This window comes from Vidua chalybeata, chromosome 4, assembly GCF_026979565.1.
Source record: "Vidua chalybeata isolate OUT-0048 chromosome 4, bVidCha1 merged haplotype, whole genome shotgun sequence".
NCBI lineage: Eukaryota > Metazoa > Chordata > Aves > Passeriformes > Viduidae > Vidua > Vidua chalybeata.
This window is the reverse complement of record NC_071533.1, coordinates 44,756,056-44,778,136: the sequence shown is the minus strand read 5'-3', so window position 1 is coordinate 44,778,136 and position 22,081 is coordinate 44,756,056. Positions and strand designations below refer to the sequence as shown.

Below are 22,081 nucleotides of genomic sequence, written 5' to 3'. Positions count from 1 at the left end.
CTTTTCATTTTTAATATTAGCATTTCTCACACTTTTTCTGTAAGATGGAAAAGATTGTATCTTTCATGTGTGTCTCCATTTCTTCGTTGCATCTGTTTCACTGGACACAAAATACTGCTTTTATTCCTACCTAGTTGTGGTTGATTTTTGGACAATTATTTGTGGTTTTCCAGATCAACAAGTGGATAATAATACTTTCTCACATGCAGAAAATTTTAGCTGAGAGAAACACAGAAAGCTGGAATTACTACCATTATACAACTTAAACGAATAATTATTTCTCAGCTTCTTGATTTAGCTTTTCTTCCTTGCCCTTAGAATTTTTACTTTCCAACTCAAGTGTGCCCTGCTGTTGTGCAGATCTTGTGTCTTCTGAGTGGGTGCCTTGACTCCTACAGATCACCAACGCCCATCGAGGGCAGAGTGATTCTCAGCATTTAATTAGCAGCATTAAATGGTGCCAGATGTGGCAAGGCTTGCTGCCCTGTAAAGCCACTGGCCTGCTCACTGGGAGCAGACGTTACACCAGTCATTTTGTGGTAGATGAAACTACTTAGGGTCACTTTAATCACAGAACAAAATTACTGCTTTTCTTTCACTGTAACTGGATGAAAGATTAATTTTATAATTTAGGATATGCAGTGATGTGTATTTAGGTTCAATTTCAAGTCTCTAATACCATTGTGGAGTGCTGGGTAGTAGTTTATTATTACAATGCTGTATATTTACTGTAAAATTTAAGGCTATTTAAGCAACATTTCCTCTAAAAGAGAAAGCTCACGAAAAGAGCTTGAAGTTTTCTTTTAGCTTATATGGAAAAAGTAAACTCCTCAGATAACTAAATTCCTGTATATTCATAGCATAGCATGTCTCACTCTGGGAGTTGCAGGGAGTTGGGTCTATCTTTGTAAAGAAAACATTATGATCCTTGGCCTTGTCAGCACTGCATGAATACAAGAAATCACCCCAAAACAACCTGGGTATTGGCTGGAGAATCAGAAGAAATGAATGAGCCCCACTGCAGAGTCTTAAGTGACTGGAATTCTCTAAACTGGAATTCTACAGTTATAGTTAATCTGTGACTGGAATTCTGAGATGTAAGAGCAGAATAATCCTAGTAGGAGATTTCACTGTTCTTCAGCTTTTTGTTGAGCTTATCTTCATGAATATTTCCCTCCCCAACTCAAATTTTCACTGAAGATGCCACAGGATTTTTACCCCCCACATTTTCCAGACTGCTGAAGAGTAATCACTGCTTATCAATAACTTCAAAGATACTGAGTACAATGTAAGTTTTAAGTATTAACCATTATATTTTAAGATATTCATCCAAAGGAAATGTGCAAGGGCACATTAGCAGGAAAAAAAAAATAACCATGTCCTGAAAAGGATAAACGGAACTCAGATGAAATTCTGTCTAAATACACTGACAAACTGTAACAATTCTGCATGACTGCCACTGAGAATTATCTTGTAGCAATGCTTCTTCAGTAGCACTCATCACTTAAATAATAGTAAGGATAGAGAGAATGTTTGAGTATATGTATAAATCATAAATCATCACTAGATCAATAAAAATATATAGCATCACTTTCTGTAAGTAGTTCTGAGAAAAAAAAATTCCATCATGGAAGTGAAAAAGCTACTTTTTGTGATGATAGAAAGAGCTTTACGCTAATATGCACTGGTTATGCCAGAATGAATTTAATGTTATTTTCAAAATGAATTTAATATTATTTTCACATTCAAAGCATAGAAACATATTAATGTGCCAAACAGACTTATGATAATGTGAAAATGAATGATGCTATTCTAAAAGAAGAATCTTTCAGGTTTTATTTTCCACATATAAACATAAATCTACTTCACCAATTCAGTATGAAATAGAAATCTCCTGCAAGGAAATGATGTAGGAACAGATAAAACCTTTTAAAATATTAAAGGTATGACAGAAGTGAACTAAAAGGCAAGCAGAAAGTTATATACTGTCTGGATTTTAAGACACGGGAATAGTTTAAGATAGTGGACTTCTGGAAGTACAACAGGATGCTCACACACCATGACTTAATAGCATCAAAACAAAGTCTACAATAGTCAGCTTCAATCAGTTCAGTCCTAGAGCTGTTAGTATTGTAACTCCACTATTTTTCATCTGTACACCACACAATCCTGTAGCTGCTGCAAAAGAAATCCTATAACCCTCCTCACACTGCTTGTCTGCTACTAGGAAAAATAAAAGATCCTGTAGTTCGAAAAATGCCACTTCCTTTATGTTCTACTGAGGACTTGAAACTTGAAAAACTATAGGTGGATACAAAAGTCACAGAACATGAAGCAACTGCCTGTCAGTCTGAGAGTCCAGACATCTATATGTTTTTCAGACTCACTTGCCAGAGCACAGAGGCTGCCCTAGAGCCTGTGTGGATGCACAGCCATGGGGCATTCAGGCAGTAAAAAGTATCTTTGCAAAAGCTCAAGAAATCAAATATTAAGAAGCCCACACATAGATAAATAAAGGTCTCATTCACTGTATATTTAGGTTGGCAGTTATACACTGCTAATAATCAGACTAACCTGATACTCATAAGTGCAAGAATATAATGTGCTTCTGTTTTGAAAAATAGGAGGCCTCTTTTGTCTACCAAAGCTGTGACCATCATCTGAGTGTCTATTCATTCAAAAACTTTAAAAGTAACATGAAAAGTAAACAAATATAAACACAAATATTTGTTGGTAAGTAAATAAAGAATTGTTAAAAAATATGTTTCATCTTGCTATAAAATCTCAGCGTTTTGAAGCAGTTCTAACACACACTACAAATGTCAGAGAATGGGTTTTTTCTTGGTTTGCCCAAGTCTCGCTGCGTAGCATCATTTACCTTTCGCACACAAGAGGCCTGGATTCATTGAGGACCGGCCCCAGCGACGAGCAAGGCTGCCGAGGTGGCGGGGCTACTGGGACAGAGGCATCCAGGGCAGTGGCTTTGTGGGCCAGCGCAGAGGCCTCGCTGTCACTGGGACAGGAGCCAGCTTTGCTGTGAGCGCCTGCTGAGGGAAGCTCCGGCCCCACTGCCCCTTGCAGGGCCAGCTCTGCCGCCGCCTGCTCGGCCTCCAGGGTGGGTGACGCTGGAGGTGACGGCCGAGGCTTGCGTTTAGTGGATGCTCCAGAAAGTAGTTTCAGCAAACCTTTTTTTTCTTTCTGTAAACCAAAAAGCAGTGCCCCATTTTAGAACAAAGCTCTCCAATAAAGAGTCAAACCCTTCCTTCCAATAGATGACATCGTGCTCAGAGAGGACTCAGTAAATTACGAGGACATACTTGACATTAGAGAGATGATGAAAATTAGAAAAAGAAAATTATTAGCATTCTAAAGAGAAAAACAGCAAGTAATTTAGATCATAAACTAGCTAAGTCCTTTCACTTTGTTAGGTTAAAGTTTAACTTTAATTGAAATGGCTCTATCACAAAAGGTTGTCTAGAAAAAGGTGTGAGGAGATAATATTACCACAACAGAAATCTGTGAAGTAAAATATTTCATTAACATGGATGTCTCTGGGAAGACAAAGAATCATTCCAAACCAAGCAGGGAGAAAAGTCTGCTCTGGAAGCTGCTGTTTAGGTAAGTTTCTTTTATTTATCCTTCTTTAGTAATGGAAGACCTTCATGATCTAACAAAAATTCGCCCCAAGGGGAATGCATTGTGTTCTGCTGCTCTGCTAAAGGGAGGATTGTAAACATTCTTTTTGCTTGTCCAGACAAGAATCCCTGAAGACTATTACCTAGCCTCAAGAGAATTATTTAAGTAGCTTTTGTGTTTCTTGTCTTTTTTTTTTTTTTAAGGTGTGGCAGTGTTCTTCTTACCAACCCTTTGACTGAGTGAACTTAGTGCTTATGAGAAGTGCCAGATTGTAAGCCCTGGAGACAAAAATAATATTTAACCATAGACAGAGAAAAGCAAGAGCAATGAGAATTTTTTTTGATAGCCTGGGATGTAGTGGATTTAGTGAATAAAAATCCTCAGTCCTTTTTCTAAGTCTACAATAACTTAGAGCCATTTCAGCAACAATGTGCTGTCTAGCAAATGTCAAAGATAAAGAGAAACTCAGAGGAATTAAAACAATTCTGTATTAGCATAATTCAACTTAAACTACAAATAAGTTTTCTCTAAGGGCACCTCAGTCTGGTTTCAATGTCTATGGCTAAAGTAATTTTAAAATAAAGTTCAAGGCACATCCATTCAACAATAATAAAGTAACTGAAAGTTACAAAAAAAGCTGACAGTGTACAGTTTAAGATTAAAATCTTCATAAACTTCACTAAGGAGTACATGTGGCTGAAGAGTACTAAGATTAAGTCTAAAATATTTGAGATATAGAGATAGTTGTCACAAGGAGAAAAAAGTTTCCTAACTACATCACAGCTATGAAACAAAATCAATTACAAAGCTAGGAGAATTTTTCTGACAACAATATAATCACATGGCTTGGTGAACAGTGAGAATGAGTTGACACACACATGAAATACTTCAAATAGAAGGAAGGAAAGCAGAATCTCTACAGACTCCACTGTCCTACATTTAGAAAAGATGGTTATGTGCATTCTTTGTCCAATAAACATTGTTGGAAATGCATTTTCCATAGTATCTCAGTGTGCCTGCTTAATAAGAAAGGTAACCTAAAAGAATTCTGATTTTAATTTTATTTTGTTAGACTGAAATTTTTACATTCCTGCAAGTTCATGTGGGCTTTTTAGGTTGTGTTCTTAAATTTATTAAAAGATTGTATGATGAAAATAGGAAAATTCAAGGGAATGATTTTATTCTCTACCCACCTTGCCATCCTTGTCTGTTTTACTGACAGCAGCACTTCCACCAGCTGTTAAAGCACTCTCTGGAGATGCAGGAGCTCCAGGGTGAGTATTTGCAGTTTTCCCACTGATATCTCCCTCCAAAGATGAAGCAGCAATATTAGGAGAATTCAGGGAAGCTGCTGTGCATGCCAGTGGGATGGTTGAGCGGTTCACATTCACAGCTGTAACATAAGCAGCAGTATTTGGAAGCTGGGGCTGGAGCTGCTGGGAGGCAACAGAGTGGTGGGGAATGATCACAGCTGCAGGAATAAGGCAGGATGGACTTTGTGCTTGTATGGGTGTGACTGCTGCTGTAGGTCTTTCTTGACTATGTGAGGCAACTAGAATAAAAGAATGAAATGTGAGAGTTCACCTTTTCACAAGACACACGAAGTGAGGTACAGTTACTGTGTTACAGCTAATCAATCATGAGAAGTTTTCTTCTTACCTTTTAAACTTCCATTTATACTGTTATAATGACATGATACACACCACCAAATCTAGATCACCCAAATAAAGCAGTTGCATATGCTACCCTACTTGCACCAGTATGCAACAGAAGAATAACAGCACTGCAGCTGCTCTGTTGTGGAGAAATCCAAGCTGCTAAGTCAAATGCTTTTCATACAGACAGATGCAAAGTGAAGATTACACTTTAGTACCTAAGAGCTAGCTAAATACTGCCTGGAACTTGTTTGCTCCTCTTAATACCACGTGTAGTTGTCAGGACATATAAAGCAATGTAGGAAGAAACACACCTTACAGAAGCTGCTAAAAATATAATTAGATTGTTTCCCTGAACTATTCACAAAATCCACAACAGATTTCACGGTCTTTCAAACAATAAGCACAGTGGCAATTACTGCTGTGAGTGCTTTCTCTGAAAATGTAAGCTGTTGTCTCTTGGGATGTTTAAATATAGAAAGTGGATTTACTCATACCCCTGTGAAATAAAAGGAACGTCTACAGTGGAAGCTGGAGAATAGCACAGGGCTGAGTATATTACTCACTGCACTGGGTTGCAGTGCAAAGCTGGAAGCACAGAGCTTTGCATGAACTAATATATCCCTTCCAAGAAGTAACAGTGCTGTTAAAATCTTGTAGTCAATCATATATGCATGCTGTTAGACAATTTCAACAGTTTGGGCATCTCTGCACCACTGGGTGGCATGAAATGCAGACATGCTGAACAAAAATATGAGCCAAAATTTAGCACCCAGTGCTGCACAACCTCTCTCCTTCAAATACTTTGAAACTTTACGTCTAAGAAGGGGTCATCCCTGTAGCTTGGTGCATGTGCATCTCAATTGTATCAATTTTTGATTTTTCAGATACTAATAGAGTTTCAGACTTGTTTTAAGTGAAATCCTGGAACCAAACCTCCAGCACTTGCTCTATTCATTCTGCTTTCTACAAATTCCTCTGGTAATTTGGTTAGATTGCAGCAACAGTGTATTAGAGAAGACTAAAGGTCTCATATTTTATATAACATTTCTACAATATTTTACCCAATTACAATCTATGCAGTGAGAAACACAAATTCTTTCTTTTTTATTAAAAAAGGCACATTACTTATATGCTATGTCTAATTTTTTGATAACCTCTTCTTCTGTAGCTGACCCTTCCCAACTCTTGAGTAGCATGAACATTTTAAAAGAAAGGTAAGGAGATTGTAGAAAGACTTTTTTTGGTCAAAAACAATTATTAATGCTGGCTTTTGTTCATGAGACAACATCAGTCTTCCTAGAAGTAGCTACTATTCTTCAAGATATGTCTACATTCATATGCAATTTGTGTATGACAAGCATGGAAGAGCTTTCTGGTTTTGTTTTCTTGTTGCTGATGGAATTGATAGGAAAAATGCTTCAAGTCACCCTGTTTTCATAGAGATTATCCTTTAATTAAATTTCTGCCTAATGAAATAGGCAGAATATATGTTTTCTTTATAGGTCCTTCCAATCAAAGGATCGACACTCCCTCAGCAAAGGCGATGTCAAGCAATGTCTCATTATGGTCATTTGAAGAATGGTCCTTGAAACCCTGAGCTAAACTGAAGCTGGAGCCCTGCATTAACCTGTGAAGCCTCACCCAAAGATTAACACTCAGCAAATGTGCTAAGGAAAGCTCAAGAGGATCATGTTTTAGATGTTTACTACAAAGTTCTCTGTAACATTTGAACATAAAGCAGCCATTATTGCTTCAGTGCTCAGGTCCTTATAAGGGACAGATCTGTATTTGTACTAAGAGCACACCTTTGCACAATTCAATGTTAAGTTCTCTGTGATGAGAGTCCAGTCCCTTTGGATTTTTCATTTTGGACCTGAAAAGTCAGTGGGAAGTATGTTGTCACATTCTCAGCTGAATGGAAGTGTAAAAGCTTATTCATCTTGACAGCAGTGCAGAGATGCGGGGACAGAAAGGCCTCTGGAGCCCACAGGAGATTTCTCCTTTGTGTTGTCACTTGCAAGCTCCTAGGCAGCTCAAAAGAAGGCTTTAGAGTAGAAACCACCTGTGCCTAAGAGGCAGGAAAGTACAAATGCTTTGCTTAGTTTCTCTTAGCAGTTGCCAGCAGCAGCTGGTTATTTTTATTTAAAGGCAAAGAATAAAGTTGTTACAGAGGACTAACACACCTGCTCCAGCTTCAGATCAGACTGGAGGAAGATGGGGCCAATTAAGGAAATAAAATAACTAAAGATATATGTACATATCCTACCTTCAAAAGCTAACCTGGTGCTGACATCTGAACATGCACAGGGTGTTTTAGGAGATGCATGACTCTGAAAAGTGGGCTAATCCATGGGTCTTGAGCCCATAAGAAATAACCCTTCTTATGGGGATAAGAGAGCACACCATTACCAGTTTTTGCTTTCTCTTTTGCTCTGCCAATAAGAATCCTGTGATTAAAAAAAAACCTTTTGTCATGACACTCAGTCAGGAGATGATAGACCCTAAATTCAAGGCTGAAAGGGGGAACATTGGGATAGTCTAAAATGGGAGTTTTCCCCTTTTTCTTCTTCTTTTGCAGCCCTTGAAGCAACTGGCTCCAGTTGTGTGGTATTTTCTTAGCCTGGCAAATCCACAGACGGGTGCATGGATTTGTCAAACAAAAAACACCACTATCAATCTTTTTGGATCTGCATTTAAATAACAAGAAGGCATGTTTCACTATGATGTGGCCTGCTCCAGACAGTAAATGAAGAGTTACACCTTTCAGAAATACAGAATTTTATTACATAGATCATATGGATCTTGAAGCCAGTATAGCCTTAGTGTTTCAAAGCTGAAAGAAGTTGCAGTCAAGGTTAGAGAACAAACTGGAATGCCTAAGGACCAACCCTGAGCCAGAGACCTGAAAAGGAACACTAAAGGTATTCAAAGATGTTAGAAGATAATTTAAAAGTGAATGCTAAATTAGAGCACTCTGTAGCTCTTGTGCAGTTAATACACAAAAAATAAGCTATGACTCAGATGTACTTATCACTTTTATTACTATATGAATTGCATATGAGTGGGAAAGCTCAAATAATGTCCCCATCCCAGATACTGCTGGAACAACAACAAAAAAAGAAAAATTCCACCTGAAGCACTTGTATATAAATTCCCAATAGTGGGAGTATGTACATACACACCGTTGCTTAGAGGAGAATAATAAAAGATCTAACAAGTCAGACTGTCATTTCAGAAAACATTCAACTCTAAACAATGACATTAAGAAAAGCTTTAAAAAAACCTCACACAGATCCTCACTCCAGTTATTTGTCAAGATGGACTCTACAGTTTGTCTACCACAGGTAACAAATTTCGGGGTTTTTTTTTTTTACCTGTTCTAACTGCATTTCGGGCCTGGTTGACTGTCATTTGTCCTGTCACGTGCATAAGGACCTTGGTTTGTGGACTGGTTTGGATATGTGCTGCAGAAACCACTGCTGTGGGCACTGTGCTGGAGTTCACTGCCACACCATTCCCCTGGAGCTTCTGGGATGTTCCACTAGCAGTGGAAGGGCTGACCATAGTCACCACTCGTCCTGTTTGGCCAGCAGTAGACATGGGAACTTTAGTTTGTGATGCACTTGTCACTGTCCTGCCAAAATTTAAAGCAAACAATAAAACACAACTGAAAAAAAATTTAGCTAGTTACTAAAACACACAGGTCTTCTATTATGCAATTGTAGCATTTAATACAAGAACAGAATAATTTTGGATTTGAAACTAGCTAAACTATTTAGACAGTTGTATAATACTGTACCTTGTAACTGGAGCCACATAATTTCCAGGAAAAACACCAATCTTGCTTGTATGCATGGAGGTTCCCTTGAACCAGCCATCTTGGCAGCGTTCAAACACCAGGAACATTTCTCCTTTCCGCAGTTCCAGTTCATCTTCTTTTCGAGGAGTGTAGGGGTAGATAGCAATATACCTAAAAGAGAGGAAAGGAGATGCAAATGATAAAGCTAAAACAGTTCAAAACATCACTTGTGTTTTCTGGCACAGAGAGTTCAGTCAGAGATGAGAAGGCATGGCAGAAATGGCTGTGATAATCCATCACACCGTTACAATATTAAAATAGAAGTTATGGTAATATTATGGGGAAACAATGACAGTTAGGAATATCCTCTGAAGTGCATTTTAATGGCATGTAAAAGACTTGTAATAGAATTGTCCACCCTCTTAATTAAGTTAGTGATCTTTATTAAGTAGGTGTTTATCAACTACACATCCCAGTGTATCCCACTTTTCTTTCCCTACACCTGCTTTGCGTATCTCTTACACTTTGTGACACATCAATTTCTTTTTTATTTGGAGAGTTGGGGAGAATGGAGGAGTTCTGGTAGCTGGGAGTGAAAGATCAGTTTCAGACCTACATTTCAAACTGCTGAACTGGAAGCTCCTGTGCAAACTTCAGTGCAAAAGAAAAAAATGTGTTACTAGAAATTGAAGTCTATGGGTAAGGTGGTTACCCATAAAAAAGTTTATTTCCTTTTATGTTTTCTAAGCAACACTAAAGCACAATACAGTGCATTTTGAATCATATTGAGAGTTGAGAAACATTTGCATTTTTTCTTAAAAAAAAAATTCTTAGGGAAAAAAAGTTAAAAAAAAACCCTGAAGCTCCTGTAGTTGCATCTTGGAATGTTCCTAGGGAAATTTTCAAATAAGGTTGCACAGTTCTCTATTATTAGAAAGTGATACTGTTTTAACCACCACAGTGTTCTATTTTCTGCCACATTTGAACATAAAAAAAAACATTTGAACCATATATACAATTATTGACCCAGGCCTATGGAAAACAGCATTCCAATAAATCTCATTTTCTCTAAAATGTACTTTTCACAAGAGGCAGCCAATTAAATAGATGGTTAGACCCCATTTATGAAAAAGGATCCACAGTTACTTGCAGTGCTAGTCTTTCCCACTCCCCTTGTAACACCAAGGGCAAAAAAATGGCTTTAGAAAACATCCTTTCATCAAAATATTTCTCTTGTGCACAGTAACATTAATTGCATGCTTCTCCTTTTTGCATTACATTTTTATTCCTTGCTGTCCACCCAAGAAACTTTGCAATATCTACAAAAATCCTTTAAAGGCAAGATAGGTACCCAAAGCAAGCAATAAATTCACTTTAAAGGCAACACATGAAGGCAACACTGGCAGCAGGATGTTTCCCTGGTACATGATTTAGCAGTGATCTACAAAGCCACACACACTGAAGCTCTATGGAAAAGCAATTGATCTGCTTTAATTGATGTTCATTAACTTCCCTTTTAGTTAATTTATTCTGAATTTCATTAGTATCCTCAAATACAGCAACCCTTTGAAGATGTAAGATGGGAGTAAATGAGATGGGAACTTGATTAACTGCACTAGGTGCAATAATCCATAAGAAGCAATGTTAAAATGCCTGATACCAAGAAACAGCCCAAATCCAGATGCACCTGCTATAGAAGAAGGGTGCTTTTTTGGAGTGGGAGGAAACCTGGTGGGACAACATGAAAGAACAGAACAAAAGCAGTCCTTATTCAAACTTGTCCCAATAGATAGTTCAGCATCTCCTGAATTTTACATTTTCTTTTATCATTCTTATTCCCCAAGTTGCACACAAAGAAGTTTTCAAGAAGAAAGATGTTGCTAGCAACACATGTTAATATACCAAATATTTTCAACCGAAAGGATGACGCACGTTTGCTTGTATTGCAAGTGTGAAGACATAATGCTAACTAGCAGCTTTCTGCCTTCATTCCCAATTGCCACCCACTAATTAAGTGCACTGTGGAATCTTCAGTCAAATTTCAATTGCAACTGACACAAGTAGTCTGACAGTAACACGTTTAACAGTCTAAATTAAATACAGCACTTTCTGTGTTTTGGCATAAATTATTCCATATGAGAATAGCCTTTTCATACCATACATAATGGAAAACATTGAATAAATTCACTCCAGTGAAATGACACTTTTGAGTTATCCAGTATTCAGTGCTAACGCAAGGATTCACTCATCTCCTGTGTGATAAATACTTTATATTTTTGAAGTGAGTTCTTTCTATACACAGCAACAGCTGATTATATTTAGCTAAGACATAAACAATGTTCAGTATGGGGCCTGTCTGGGGCCTATCATGCGCAATATCACTTTTCTGCATGCCTTTTTTCTAAGTTGTATGCTTGGCTTTTTGGGAATTCCAGCAGAACAGAGCCAGCTGCTGCGCTAAACATACAGGTGAAGTTAGTGATCTCGTTCCATTTTTCTGACTGGAGAAAAGTTTCAATTTTACTCACACACTTGGACGAGTTTGCTGTCGTAAATGTGCCACTTGGTCAGTTGATCCTGATGCAGACCTTTGAATGACACTTGTAGACTGAGGTCCAGAAGTGGCCGATGCAATGATTGCAGCAGACAAGAGAGGTGGTGGCGGAAGTGGGGGATTCATATTCTGATTTTATAAGAACAAAAAAAATAGCAACAGATGATCAATATTGTTTGATAAGTTCAATTAGCTGGGGAAGAAAAAACATGATATTCTAAGGAAGTGGAAAAAAGCAACTGAGTCCAGTATTGCTTTACCTACGGTTACAATATAACTGGAGAATTAGCTTTCTCTCTATTTCTCTTTTTTCATTTGAAATCTTGAAGTTTTGGCAGCTAATTAAGCAAATGACAAGCAATTTCTCAGCTCAGGAAAAATGGTGTTTCTAGTTATAACATGTTTAGGATAGGGCTCAACAAAAATTCAGAAGCCTTCCAGGAGGTAGATTTTGCATCCTGCTGCTGACTGTACTTCATAACATGACTGTTTTTGTAACCTGAAGCTGAAACATAATATACAATTCAGCTGCAGTGCACCCAAAAGCACCCCTTCTGGGGGAAATTTTCTTTTGATGCATGGGTTACAAAAGCAAGCACAATATGAGACCATAATCACTGAGCTATTGTTACCTCTTTCTCCTATTATTCCAGTTGAAAGAGTTAGCTTTTGAAATTCAGTAGTATCAAGATTGGTAATCTTTAACAAATACCCCAGTAAAAAGGCACCATAGATCGTAATGGGGGTCCTGCCTACAGACTTCTGTGCATTTTAGAATCAATGGAGCAATTGTTACCTTCTGCTCTGTAAGGCCTCAGACAATTCTTCAGGACCTTGTGTACTGACACTCCTGGGAAAAGGCACTCAAAAAAGGAGAGCTTTTCCTTCCCCCCTTCCAAAAATAACTATTTGTGTTACAACACACACAAAAAGAGTAATAAAAAACCGCCTACCTTTGAAAAAGTGAAACGGAATTAATTTCAAACATAATCTTCCTAAAACCTACAGAACTAGAATATTAATTAACAAAATATCCTTTAGTAGTGCCTGGCGCTTCCAATACATCAGCATATAAATGCACAGCATTACATTATCAGTTTGGAAAATATATAATTGAAAGTCATTTTAATTGCCCTCAAACACTTCACTTCTAAAGGGTTTTGCCCTTTTTTTCCTATTTTTCCAAACCAAAACCTATATGGAAACTGAGTTTTAGTGCTACACTGTGTGATTATTACTTTGCTGCATTTGGTGAAAATGTTAATAAAAAGACAGCTCTTTAAACCAGTTTTACACTGCCAAGTCACAGTAAAGAACTGCATAATTAAAGACTTTCAAATCTAGAGAAAACTGATCAACTCTTACAATGTTTCAGTCAAAATTGTTAGGCTTAGCTATGGTATAAATTGCATGTTATATAATGAAATATCCCAATTTTATTGAAAGCTTTTTTTCCTGGTCATATATTAACATGTTCTTTTGTATCCAACACTAAACAGAAATGACCTGCTGGAGAAACATCACTGAGAGCTTTGATACCTATAGTTTTTTTTACAAAAACGACAATTGCATTTGCTTCATATTCTACCCAACAATTTTTTAAAATATCCAGATAATTCACACTGAAATACCTACATTTCTCTCTCAGCTGTTTTACAGCTGAAGTTGCTTGTCCCTCCCAGTTAAGACATTCAGCAAATGTCTTAGTTGAATCCAAGCTGAATGTGAGCATCTGACTTTCATGCAACCTATCAATAGAATATCAATTTAAATCTTTTTTTAGGCATCTATATTTCTTTATACATGGTAGAACTTGTAAATCCACATTAGGAGATGATTAGTTGGAATTCTTTAAAATTAAACCTAATCATGTGCAATATCAAGGCTGTCACGGTTCCATACTTCCTGCATCTCTGAAGATGCTGAGCATTGCATTTTATTCATTTGAACACATAATATACACTGAAGCTTTAGCTGCAATAAAGGCACCTTCACAGCTCTATTTTATTCTGCTTTATTCAGGTTCTGCTCCCCTCACCATGTCTATCAATATGGTAATGAGACCAGCAGTGAGCCACAGCACAATTAAACTCTCAAAGACTTGGCAAGAAATCTGAATAAACTACTTGATGGACTTTAGAGGACTAACAGTCCACAGCTTGCACTGCTACAACTTGTTAAAATAGATCCAAATGATCTAGCCAAGTTTTCAAGAAGCTTTCTGGCATGTAACTATTTTTCTAACTGTTGAGAAACACACCTACCTCCAGGGCACTTGCTAGTTTTGATGGTTCTCATAGTCAGCATTCCGTGAAAGAATATACACAAACCACATGTGATTCAATAAAGTATGCTCAGCAATAATTAAGAGTATTTTAGGTAGGTGAGGGGAAAAAATTGAATGTTTCTGCAACTACTTTTCAGACACCAGGTGTACTTTCCAGCGTATAAACCAGCAAGTAAGTGATAAATTATTTTTTTTAATTGGAAGATGAAAAATTACATTATTTGATAATTAATGTATGTTACAACTTCAAAAAGTATCTATAGTCATGCTCTAGAAACACATGCATATTACTAAACTTAAATATAATTAGGCTGCATTCCCATATCAGTTAATTGAAGATCAGTAAACATCTCACTCAAAGAATAATAAAAGGCACAGCAGTGGAAAAGAACATTCATTAACAGTCTTCACTCCCACAATGTCTAGAAAAAAATATATGGCTTGCAAAATTCCCTGAGGGCTAACAAATTAAGGCTTATGTTTAACAAAATTCCTAAACTATACATTATCAAAAACAGGTCTCTCATACAAAACCTCATTGTTTCTTCCTGCTGATTCCTCTTCACAACAAAAGCTGATTTGAATTTTAGTTGATTAAAATTAGGAAAATTCTTATTAAAACCTCCTGACTTACACTATTGAACTTACACTGGAACTACATAAAAGAGCTAAATGTCATCAGTGTATTATATAACCCCCACAGCTTGTGCCTCATTAATAATAATTCGAACTACTTTATATTCATCAACATAAAGAGCAATTTCTCTTTTGTGCATGAGAGAACAACACCAGAATAATTAGGTATCTTTTAATTTTTGAAACCTTCAGCACGTAAGTGAACGCAAATCATCCAAATATAGACCAACTCTTTCTGCTAGCTAAGTGCACACACCAAGACACCATTTCAAAGTGAACATTTCCAATCTGTAGAAGTAGCAGTATGGACATCTAGATTGACTGCAATACAAAACACTTTTCACTTCTCAAGAGACTGTAAAGGCAGACTGAAAGGAAGATAAGTTATCTCTTGTTGCTAGATTGTTTTTCTGCTGCTGCTTTTGAATGTAATTCTAACTTTGCTGTGGTACAGTTCGTTTGTTTTTCCCATATCATGGTTCAAATCACATACGTTAAGATTATTTTCCAGTAAAATCTATGGCAATCTCCTCTATTAGAGAACTACCTTATAAATTACATCCAAGAATTTCCTTCCAAGTGGATGAGCCTTACATAATTGTATGTGCATATTTTCACCCAACAACTACTGAACTTGACATCTGTTATTTATATTTTGCAAAGAACTTTAAATATACTAAACACCTACAAGGTTCAAAAATGCCAGTGGCCAAGATAAGCAGACCAAGTAATGCCCTAATTAAGGGTAAAGCTGTGGTTGGAAGTCCCAAAGAACAGTGCAAGAGATAATATCACAGCCAAAAGCTCTGGCTGTGAGAAGTCTGTCTCAGTTCATAGCTTCTTCAATTTCAAAGAATCAAACCTCAAAACACAAGCCAAGAATTAATGCTGTTGTCTAAAGAACTGCTGATGCAAAATAAAACTTTGAAATAAATTATCACAAGTTTTCTGAGGGAAAATTAAAATTTGCTTAAATGATACAAGCAGTAGAGAGCATAAATGGTCACTTGACAGGAACACTTTCATTCCTAAAGCTTATTTGTGCCAATTTTGGCTGAAACTTTGTAAATTATTTACTTCATATGATAATGGGTACCAGAGAGCATCTACAAGACATTATTATGGACAAAATAAAATTAATAAAATTGGCATTTTTGAACCACCAGAGCAACATAAAAAACTAAAATACAATCCTATACATGTATACAGATAAAAGAGTCACAGACTCCCTTGGGCTAGGAATTAATCCCAACTGTCTTAGAGAAATTTATTAGACAACAAGACAGCTCAAAATTATCTCCTGCTGACAATAAAAATGCCATCTTTCTTACAGGAGATAAGAGAAGACACTAGCTTTTCCTTGCTTTGAGATTCAGGACAGATAAATGTAGCAAAGATGCACAAATTCAGAATTACTGTAAAGGAATATATTATTCTTTTCTTCAGTGATGGGTAATCATCAATCCTCTCAGATTTCTTTTTTCTCCCTTAATCTGAGTTTAGCACTATATAAAAGAAGTGTATAAACACCTTGCTTTCAAAGAACAATTACTTTCAATGGTGTTATAAACACCAAAACGACTGATAGGAAGGACATCAAATAAACTACCTACATCCTAAAGAGAAACTCATCCTGTTCCCATACAATTTTCTCATCAGTTGCTTAGTATTCAGAAATTAAGAAAAAAGCTAAAGGAAGAAACTTAAAGAAATACAGGAATTCCCACTTACAAAAGCAAAAAAATACAAGAGCAAAAGGACTCAAGCCAACCACTTCTCACAAAATCACAATTGTTCCACTGCTTAAAATTAACATTCAGAACGTCAGGAAGGTTATTTCCAGAAGGAAAACATCTAGAGAAACAAGAACATCACTTTCCCTCTTGACTGGTCAGAACTATTTTGCACATTTCTAAAATGAAAACAAGAGCTGATGAGGCACAAGGAGAAGTGTAAGTAAAAGATGTACCTCACAGTCTGTGACTTTACAAACTGCATCATCATCTAATATCATCTATCATAAAAGAACACAGGAATAACCTGACTCTAACCTGAGCTGCCAGCTTGCATTTTAGTCGTGCTGAAAAGAAGTCAAGAAGAAATAGAACATGATGTACAGAAGGCTATTGACTTTTAAAGAGGGTGGCAGAGAATAATTCAGGTTCCCAATGGGAATTATATGCCTAATTGGAAAAATAAGCAGGAACATGGTTATCACAAAGAGAAAGCAGCACCCCAAGATAGGGGACAATCAATGGCAGGAGTTTCTCTCCACGCTGCATTTAGCACTGCAATTTAATTCCTGTGAATGCCCAGGGTGAGATCGCCTTTGAACAAGCTTAAGCAAATAAAGCACCCGAGGTGGTTTAGTGACTTTGCACCACCACCAAATGAAAGTATTTTTCCATGTTGGCATCAAATAAAGAACTCCTGACTTTTAATAACAAACAGAAGTGTTTGTTATTGAGAGCAAAAGAAAAAAGCAGCTTCTGACAGAACTTCTGAAATTATGCATTGAATGCTATCTGCTCAATCCTCTCCAAATCTTGTCTCATAAATCAAATCAATTACTCAATGTTTGCAGCATGTATGTTAGCTGGACTTGCATTCTGTTAAACAGCACCTAGGGTGATTCTGTTTGCTCAGTTCTCACAGGTATTTTCTGAAGGATAGGATGAAAGAAGTATAAAAGACTAAGTGGATTAGTATATAAGCAGCTAATTGTTTCTAGTATAAGATGTAACCTTATAGGCAAAAAAATACCTGAGGGTTCTTCCTGGTGGACACAAACTTAAACAAGGGCCCACAATGTACACAGGTTGTGAAGTCTCCATCCTTGGAGATAGTAAAAAACTATTTGGACACAGTCCTGGGCAACTGGCTCTAGGTGGCCTTGCTTGAGTAGGGGAGATTACACTAGACAACCTCAAAAGGCCTTTCTAAACTCATCTGCTCCATGACATTAAAATATTAACCTAAATATAATGAGATTATTAACTGTTTCCAGATTAGCATTCATTTAACAGGAGGATTACACAGATAATCCACAGATTGAAGGAGTCAACAATTTAACCACAGTATGACAAAGCATAGCTACAGCTCAATCTGCCTTACTCAGTAAGGCAGGGCAAAAGCACATGGTCCATATATAACTGTTAATAATAAAGTCATCTGTCTGAAGAGCAAAGAATGTGAAATACATTTACTTCAGTGAGAGCAGTTACTAGTTCACAAAAGATGATGAAAATTTGTGGCATCAGGCTGGATACTTAGGTAGACGTAAACTTTATGCTACATTCAGGCAAATTTTCAAGATTTAAGAATCAGGCTAAATAGGCAAAAGGGTTATACTATCACTATCTTCTTCACTGAAAAAGACTGTGCAGTATTGCACCCACTTCTGGCATGTGCCACCATGTATGTACCATGCCAAAAGGAAGTACTGGAGATCATTCAGAAAACAACAGCATCATAATTTAAAGGACTGAAAACTGTAACTTAAAGAGTTCCAAAGAAATCTGTCAAAAAGCGACCAAGCCACACCTAAGCATTTTCATAAACAACAGAAAGTTCACACCAGAAGACAGATAATTGTGCCTTAAATTTTGCAGACAAATGTGTAAAATTATGCAAATGCTAAAAGTTGAAAACAAAACTAGACCTATTGAGCAGCAGGGCTATTCATCATATTTTACTTGGTTTAAAGACTTCAAGGATAGACACCTGAACAAGATCAAGTCTCTGGGTTTTTTGTTTGGCTTGTCTGTTTGGTTTTTTGAAGTGAAGATCTATTATTCAACTGTGTCCCACCCCTTAAAAATTAAGGGCACAATTTTAGACTGAATAAACTTAATTTCAACAACTTTATTTAAAGTCACATTAAGATCCCTTAAAGATCTCTGAAAACTGGTATCCACAATTTTTATTGCAGTAAGGCTCTGATGAGTACAGTAGATACACGGCATTCCACAGTTTTTCTAACATAAGCATAGGAAACTAAGGAATTCCAGCAGGTTTTGGAATGAAATCCTGCACTTTTTGAAGGAAATGTCATGTTATTTGTTCAAAGGAAACAGTATTGCAATGTATTTCTTCCTTTAAAAGATGGCCATTTGCTACATGTTTTCCTATTGATCCCCAAGAACCTGACTTCAAAATGCTAGACACGTTCATCTGCCACAGGTGTACATGCAACTAAAATCACCTTATTTAATGAGGAGATGGCAGACTTTTGAAGTTATTTCAGATAATCTTGAAAATCTTAAGTAAGAGAGAAACAACTGGCAGCTGTGGTCCCAAGTTGATGTTTTTTGTACGAACCTGCTTGCTTTCCCAAACTTTCCCCCCAGCATAAGCTCTTTTCTACTCATGCTTAAAAGAAAGACTGTTCTGGAAGGAAGTGTGCTTCTCATGTCTGCTAAGGATAAATTACAGAGGAAAGCTGGAGAAATGGATATACATGACAAGATGTAAACATTTTAGCAATAGGGCTTTTGCTATAGTTAAATTCATACCATTATCTATCACATAGACACAATTCCCATAGAACCACCATTTCAAATCAGTATATTGGAACTTGAGGAAAAAAATACTGTACAAGACCAAAGAAAAATGGGAAGGCTGAGTTTTCTTAAGCAGTACTTACACCAAGAGCAGCTTGGTAGGTAACTTCCGATGGGAAGGTGAAGGAAGGCCCTGTTGTGACTGGGCTGCTGGGGGGTGGAGTCACAATCAGCCCTGTAGTGCCAATATGAACCTGAGAGAGAGAAAAAGGGTCAGTTCTTCTGTGTAGTTTAATAACAGCTGGTTTTGACAGAGCTGTAAGCTCCATGGTCAAAATCACCAGTATTCTACTCCTTGTAACCTTAAACAAAACCTAATTTTTAGTTAGATACCCACATAAACAGTATTGGATCACACTGCTCACTTTTTTTTTGCTGACATTTCTCAATCTTTGGAGTTTCACTGAACCAGCTACGTGAAACACACTTTTAACCAATATCAGCTTTCTTTTTTTTTTTTTCCATAAAAGGCTGCCAGATGCTAAGATGTGCAAATAAAGCACATTTATGTGCTCAGGTAAAACATCACCAATATACCTCTTGGGCTCCATTGCTCTCTTCTCAAAGTGTAATCACTATATGAAACAGCCAGTTTCTCATAAACTGCTGAACAAATACATAAAGTCAGATAAATATTTCTACTTACCACAAACAGATTAATATGCTAAATTTCTGGAATTTTTATAATCTTCAAGTTGAATATTTTACTTTTATAGCATGCACTTTATTAATATTCATTATTATATTCAATTTAGAAAAAAGAAATCCAGAAATTATATCGCTCCAGTTTCTAGTTTCCACAGTTTAATAAAAATCTTTGTGGCACTTTAGAACATAACAACTGCAAAAAAAAACTAGTCTACAAGACCAAAACTATTTGCTATCATATAAGAAGTGTTGGAAAACATTTTCCTTAAATGTTCCCACGTTGGAAGATAAGTTTTTTGAAAGTGTATATTTATTGTTAATTAGACATAATTAATACCTTGACATAAGTAATGTGACAAGATCAGAAGCCTTTATAGCTCTAGCTGATGTCATGTGAATTACCTGAGAGGGGGCACTACAGGACAGTCCCGTCAGCTCACTTATGCGGGCTGCTGCCGTTGGGTTGCTGGAGCTGATGAGGACAGGAGGACTGATTTCCATGGAGTGGCGATTCTGAGAAGACTGAGAAGCCTTGTTGGACATGGTGAGGGAGGTAAAAGAGTGTCGTTTTTTGGTGTTTTTCTTAGTATCGGTGTGCTTTTGGGTTGAATTGTTGTGGGCTGCCCCAGAGGTACCTTCACCAGAGTCAACAGCAGAACCTGAGGGCTTGTCCAATTCTATCAATTGTTTGGCTGCTGTGTTAAACTACAAAAACCAGTAACATGTTAGTATTTTTTTATTTATAAAAGTCACCTGTATGTAAAAAAAACATCTCTTTTCCTTTTATTCATAAAATAATCTCAACCACGCAACTTCAAACTGTGGCATACCAACCTAGTCTACAAATCTGTCATAGAGAGTGACAAATCATTCACTACAAACTCAACACACTTTCTGTTGGGCTGGTATGAAATTTTACCATCAGAGGTAAAATTTCATCAATAAAGGACACAATGCCACGTCCAGACATGCATCAATTCAGCAATAACCACTGCCTGTATCATCTAGTAGTCAGACTAAAACACACTGGTCCCCTTTGACCTTAAAGCAGAAAAATCTGTCTTACAAAACTTCTTGGATGTTTCTGTCATTTTCAGCCATTTTTTTGTTTTGTGTATGACACAATCCCACACATTTGCATGCGGGCTCTTGAAGATATTCCTCCTAGTATCCCTTGGTACTTGTGCACATCTTTAACACTACCAGCAATGAAAACACAGGCTTCCTCAATGCAGGTTTAAGAACACAGTAGGACAGACTAAATACCCAACTATATCTGTATACTGCCTGGCAACAGGCACCTATACAGGCATAAGATGGCATAAAGAGAAAAGAAACATATACGGGAAATTTTATGGAAATACCTTCTCAGTTTCTGAATTTTCTAATGTAGAGGCACCATCTCTGTGCCATTTTTCCTCTTTTTTTAAGCTTAGCTAAACAATTTTTGTTCACAATGTAATTTTCTATCTGCTAATTTGTAACAACAATACTACATTAAATGCAAACAAATCCTTCATTTCCAATGAAGAAATGAGGAATCCCACACATTTTCTTCTTACAATGAAATGTAAGCTATATAATGGGGAGGAGGAGACGAAACCAACAAACAAACCTTCTACATTTTTCAAACCCCCTTTATTTTCAGAAAATCTTAGCACTGTTAGAAATAATAATGTCAGAACTCTCATGTAATCATGAGCTGAAATAACACCAGCACCAGTTTTCTGAACATGTACCACTAAATATGAATACTGTTACTTGAAAAGTGTAGGTGATTATGAAGAAAGGAAAGATCTTTTCTGAAGAACATCAGAATGAAAGAATGAAATTAGTCACTGTGGAATTCCTATTTCTATTCTTCAGCATATTATTTCTTCTATTTATTTTGCCATTTTCCTGCAAGTCTTGAGATACCTGCTATGCTTATGTAGAGTTTTTAAAGTAGTATTTTACCCCATCAAAACTTTACTAGACAAACAACAAACCATTAATCATGATAGCATCAACACTGATTTAAATGCAGCTCCCACACATGACCAGCTTATATTCTGAACACAAGTAGATATCTACAGATATATAAGGTAGTGTAAAAAAAAAAAGATTTTTTTTTTTTTTAATATAGAAGAGGTTGGCAAGTGATATTTGAAAGATGTCATCTGGAAGGAAATTTCATGTATATACAGAAAAAAAGAGATGAAGTTCAAAACCAGAACTAATGGAACAATGAGGAGTTGACATAAAAACCTTCTACAGAAGAGGAAGAACTACATGGAACATACTGTAGTGGAGGAAGAGCAT

The 22,081-nt window shown here is 36.8% G+C and overlaps 1 protein-coding gene across 1 annotated transcript in view; it reads right to left on the bottom strand.

Annotated features, from left to right (window-relative positions):
- The window catches only part of SH3RF1 (SH3 domain containing ring finger 1), an 84,247-nt gene that overhangs the window by 5,406 nt on the left and 56,760 nt on the right, over positions 1-22,081 (bottom strand). The window contains exons 5-11 of the mRNA XM_053941327.1: positions 20,183-20,485; positions 19,216-19,326; positions 11,622-11,776; positions 9,094-9,264; positions 8,669-8,928; positions 4,830-5,188; positions 2,879-3,198 (exon numbers count right to left, since the gene is read on the bottom strand). Of these exons, the coding sequence (XP_053797302.1) occupies positions 2,879-3,198; positions 4,830-5,188; positions 8,669-8,928; positions 9,094-9,264; positions 11,622-11,776; positions 19,216-19,326; positions 20,183-20,485 (1,679 nt within the window). The remainder of the gene's footprint in view (positions 1-2,878; positions 3,199-4,829; positions 5,189-8,668; positions 8,929-9,093; positions 9,265-11,621; positions 11,777-19,215; positions 19,327-20,182; positions 20,486-22,081) is intronic.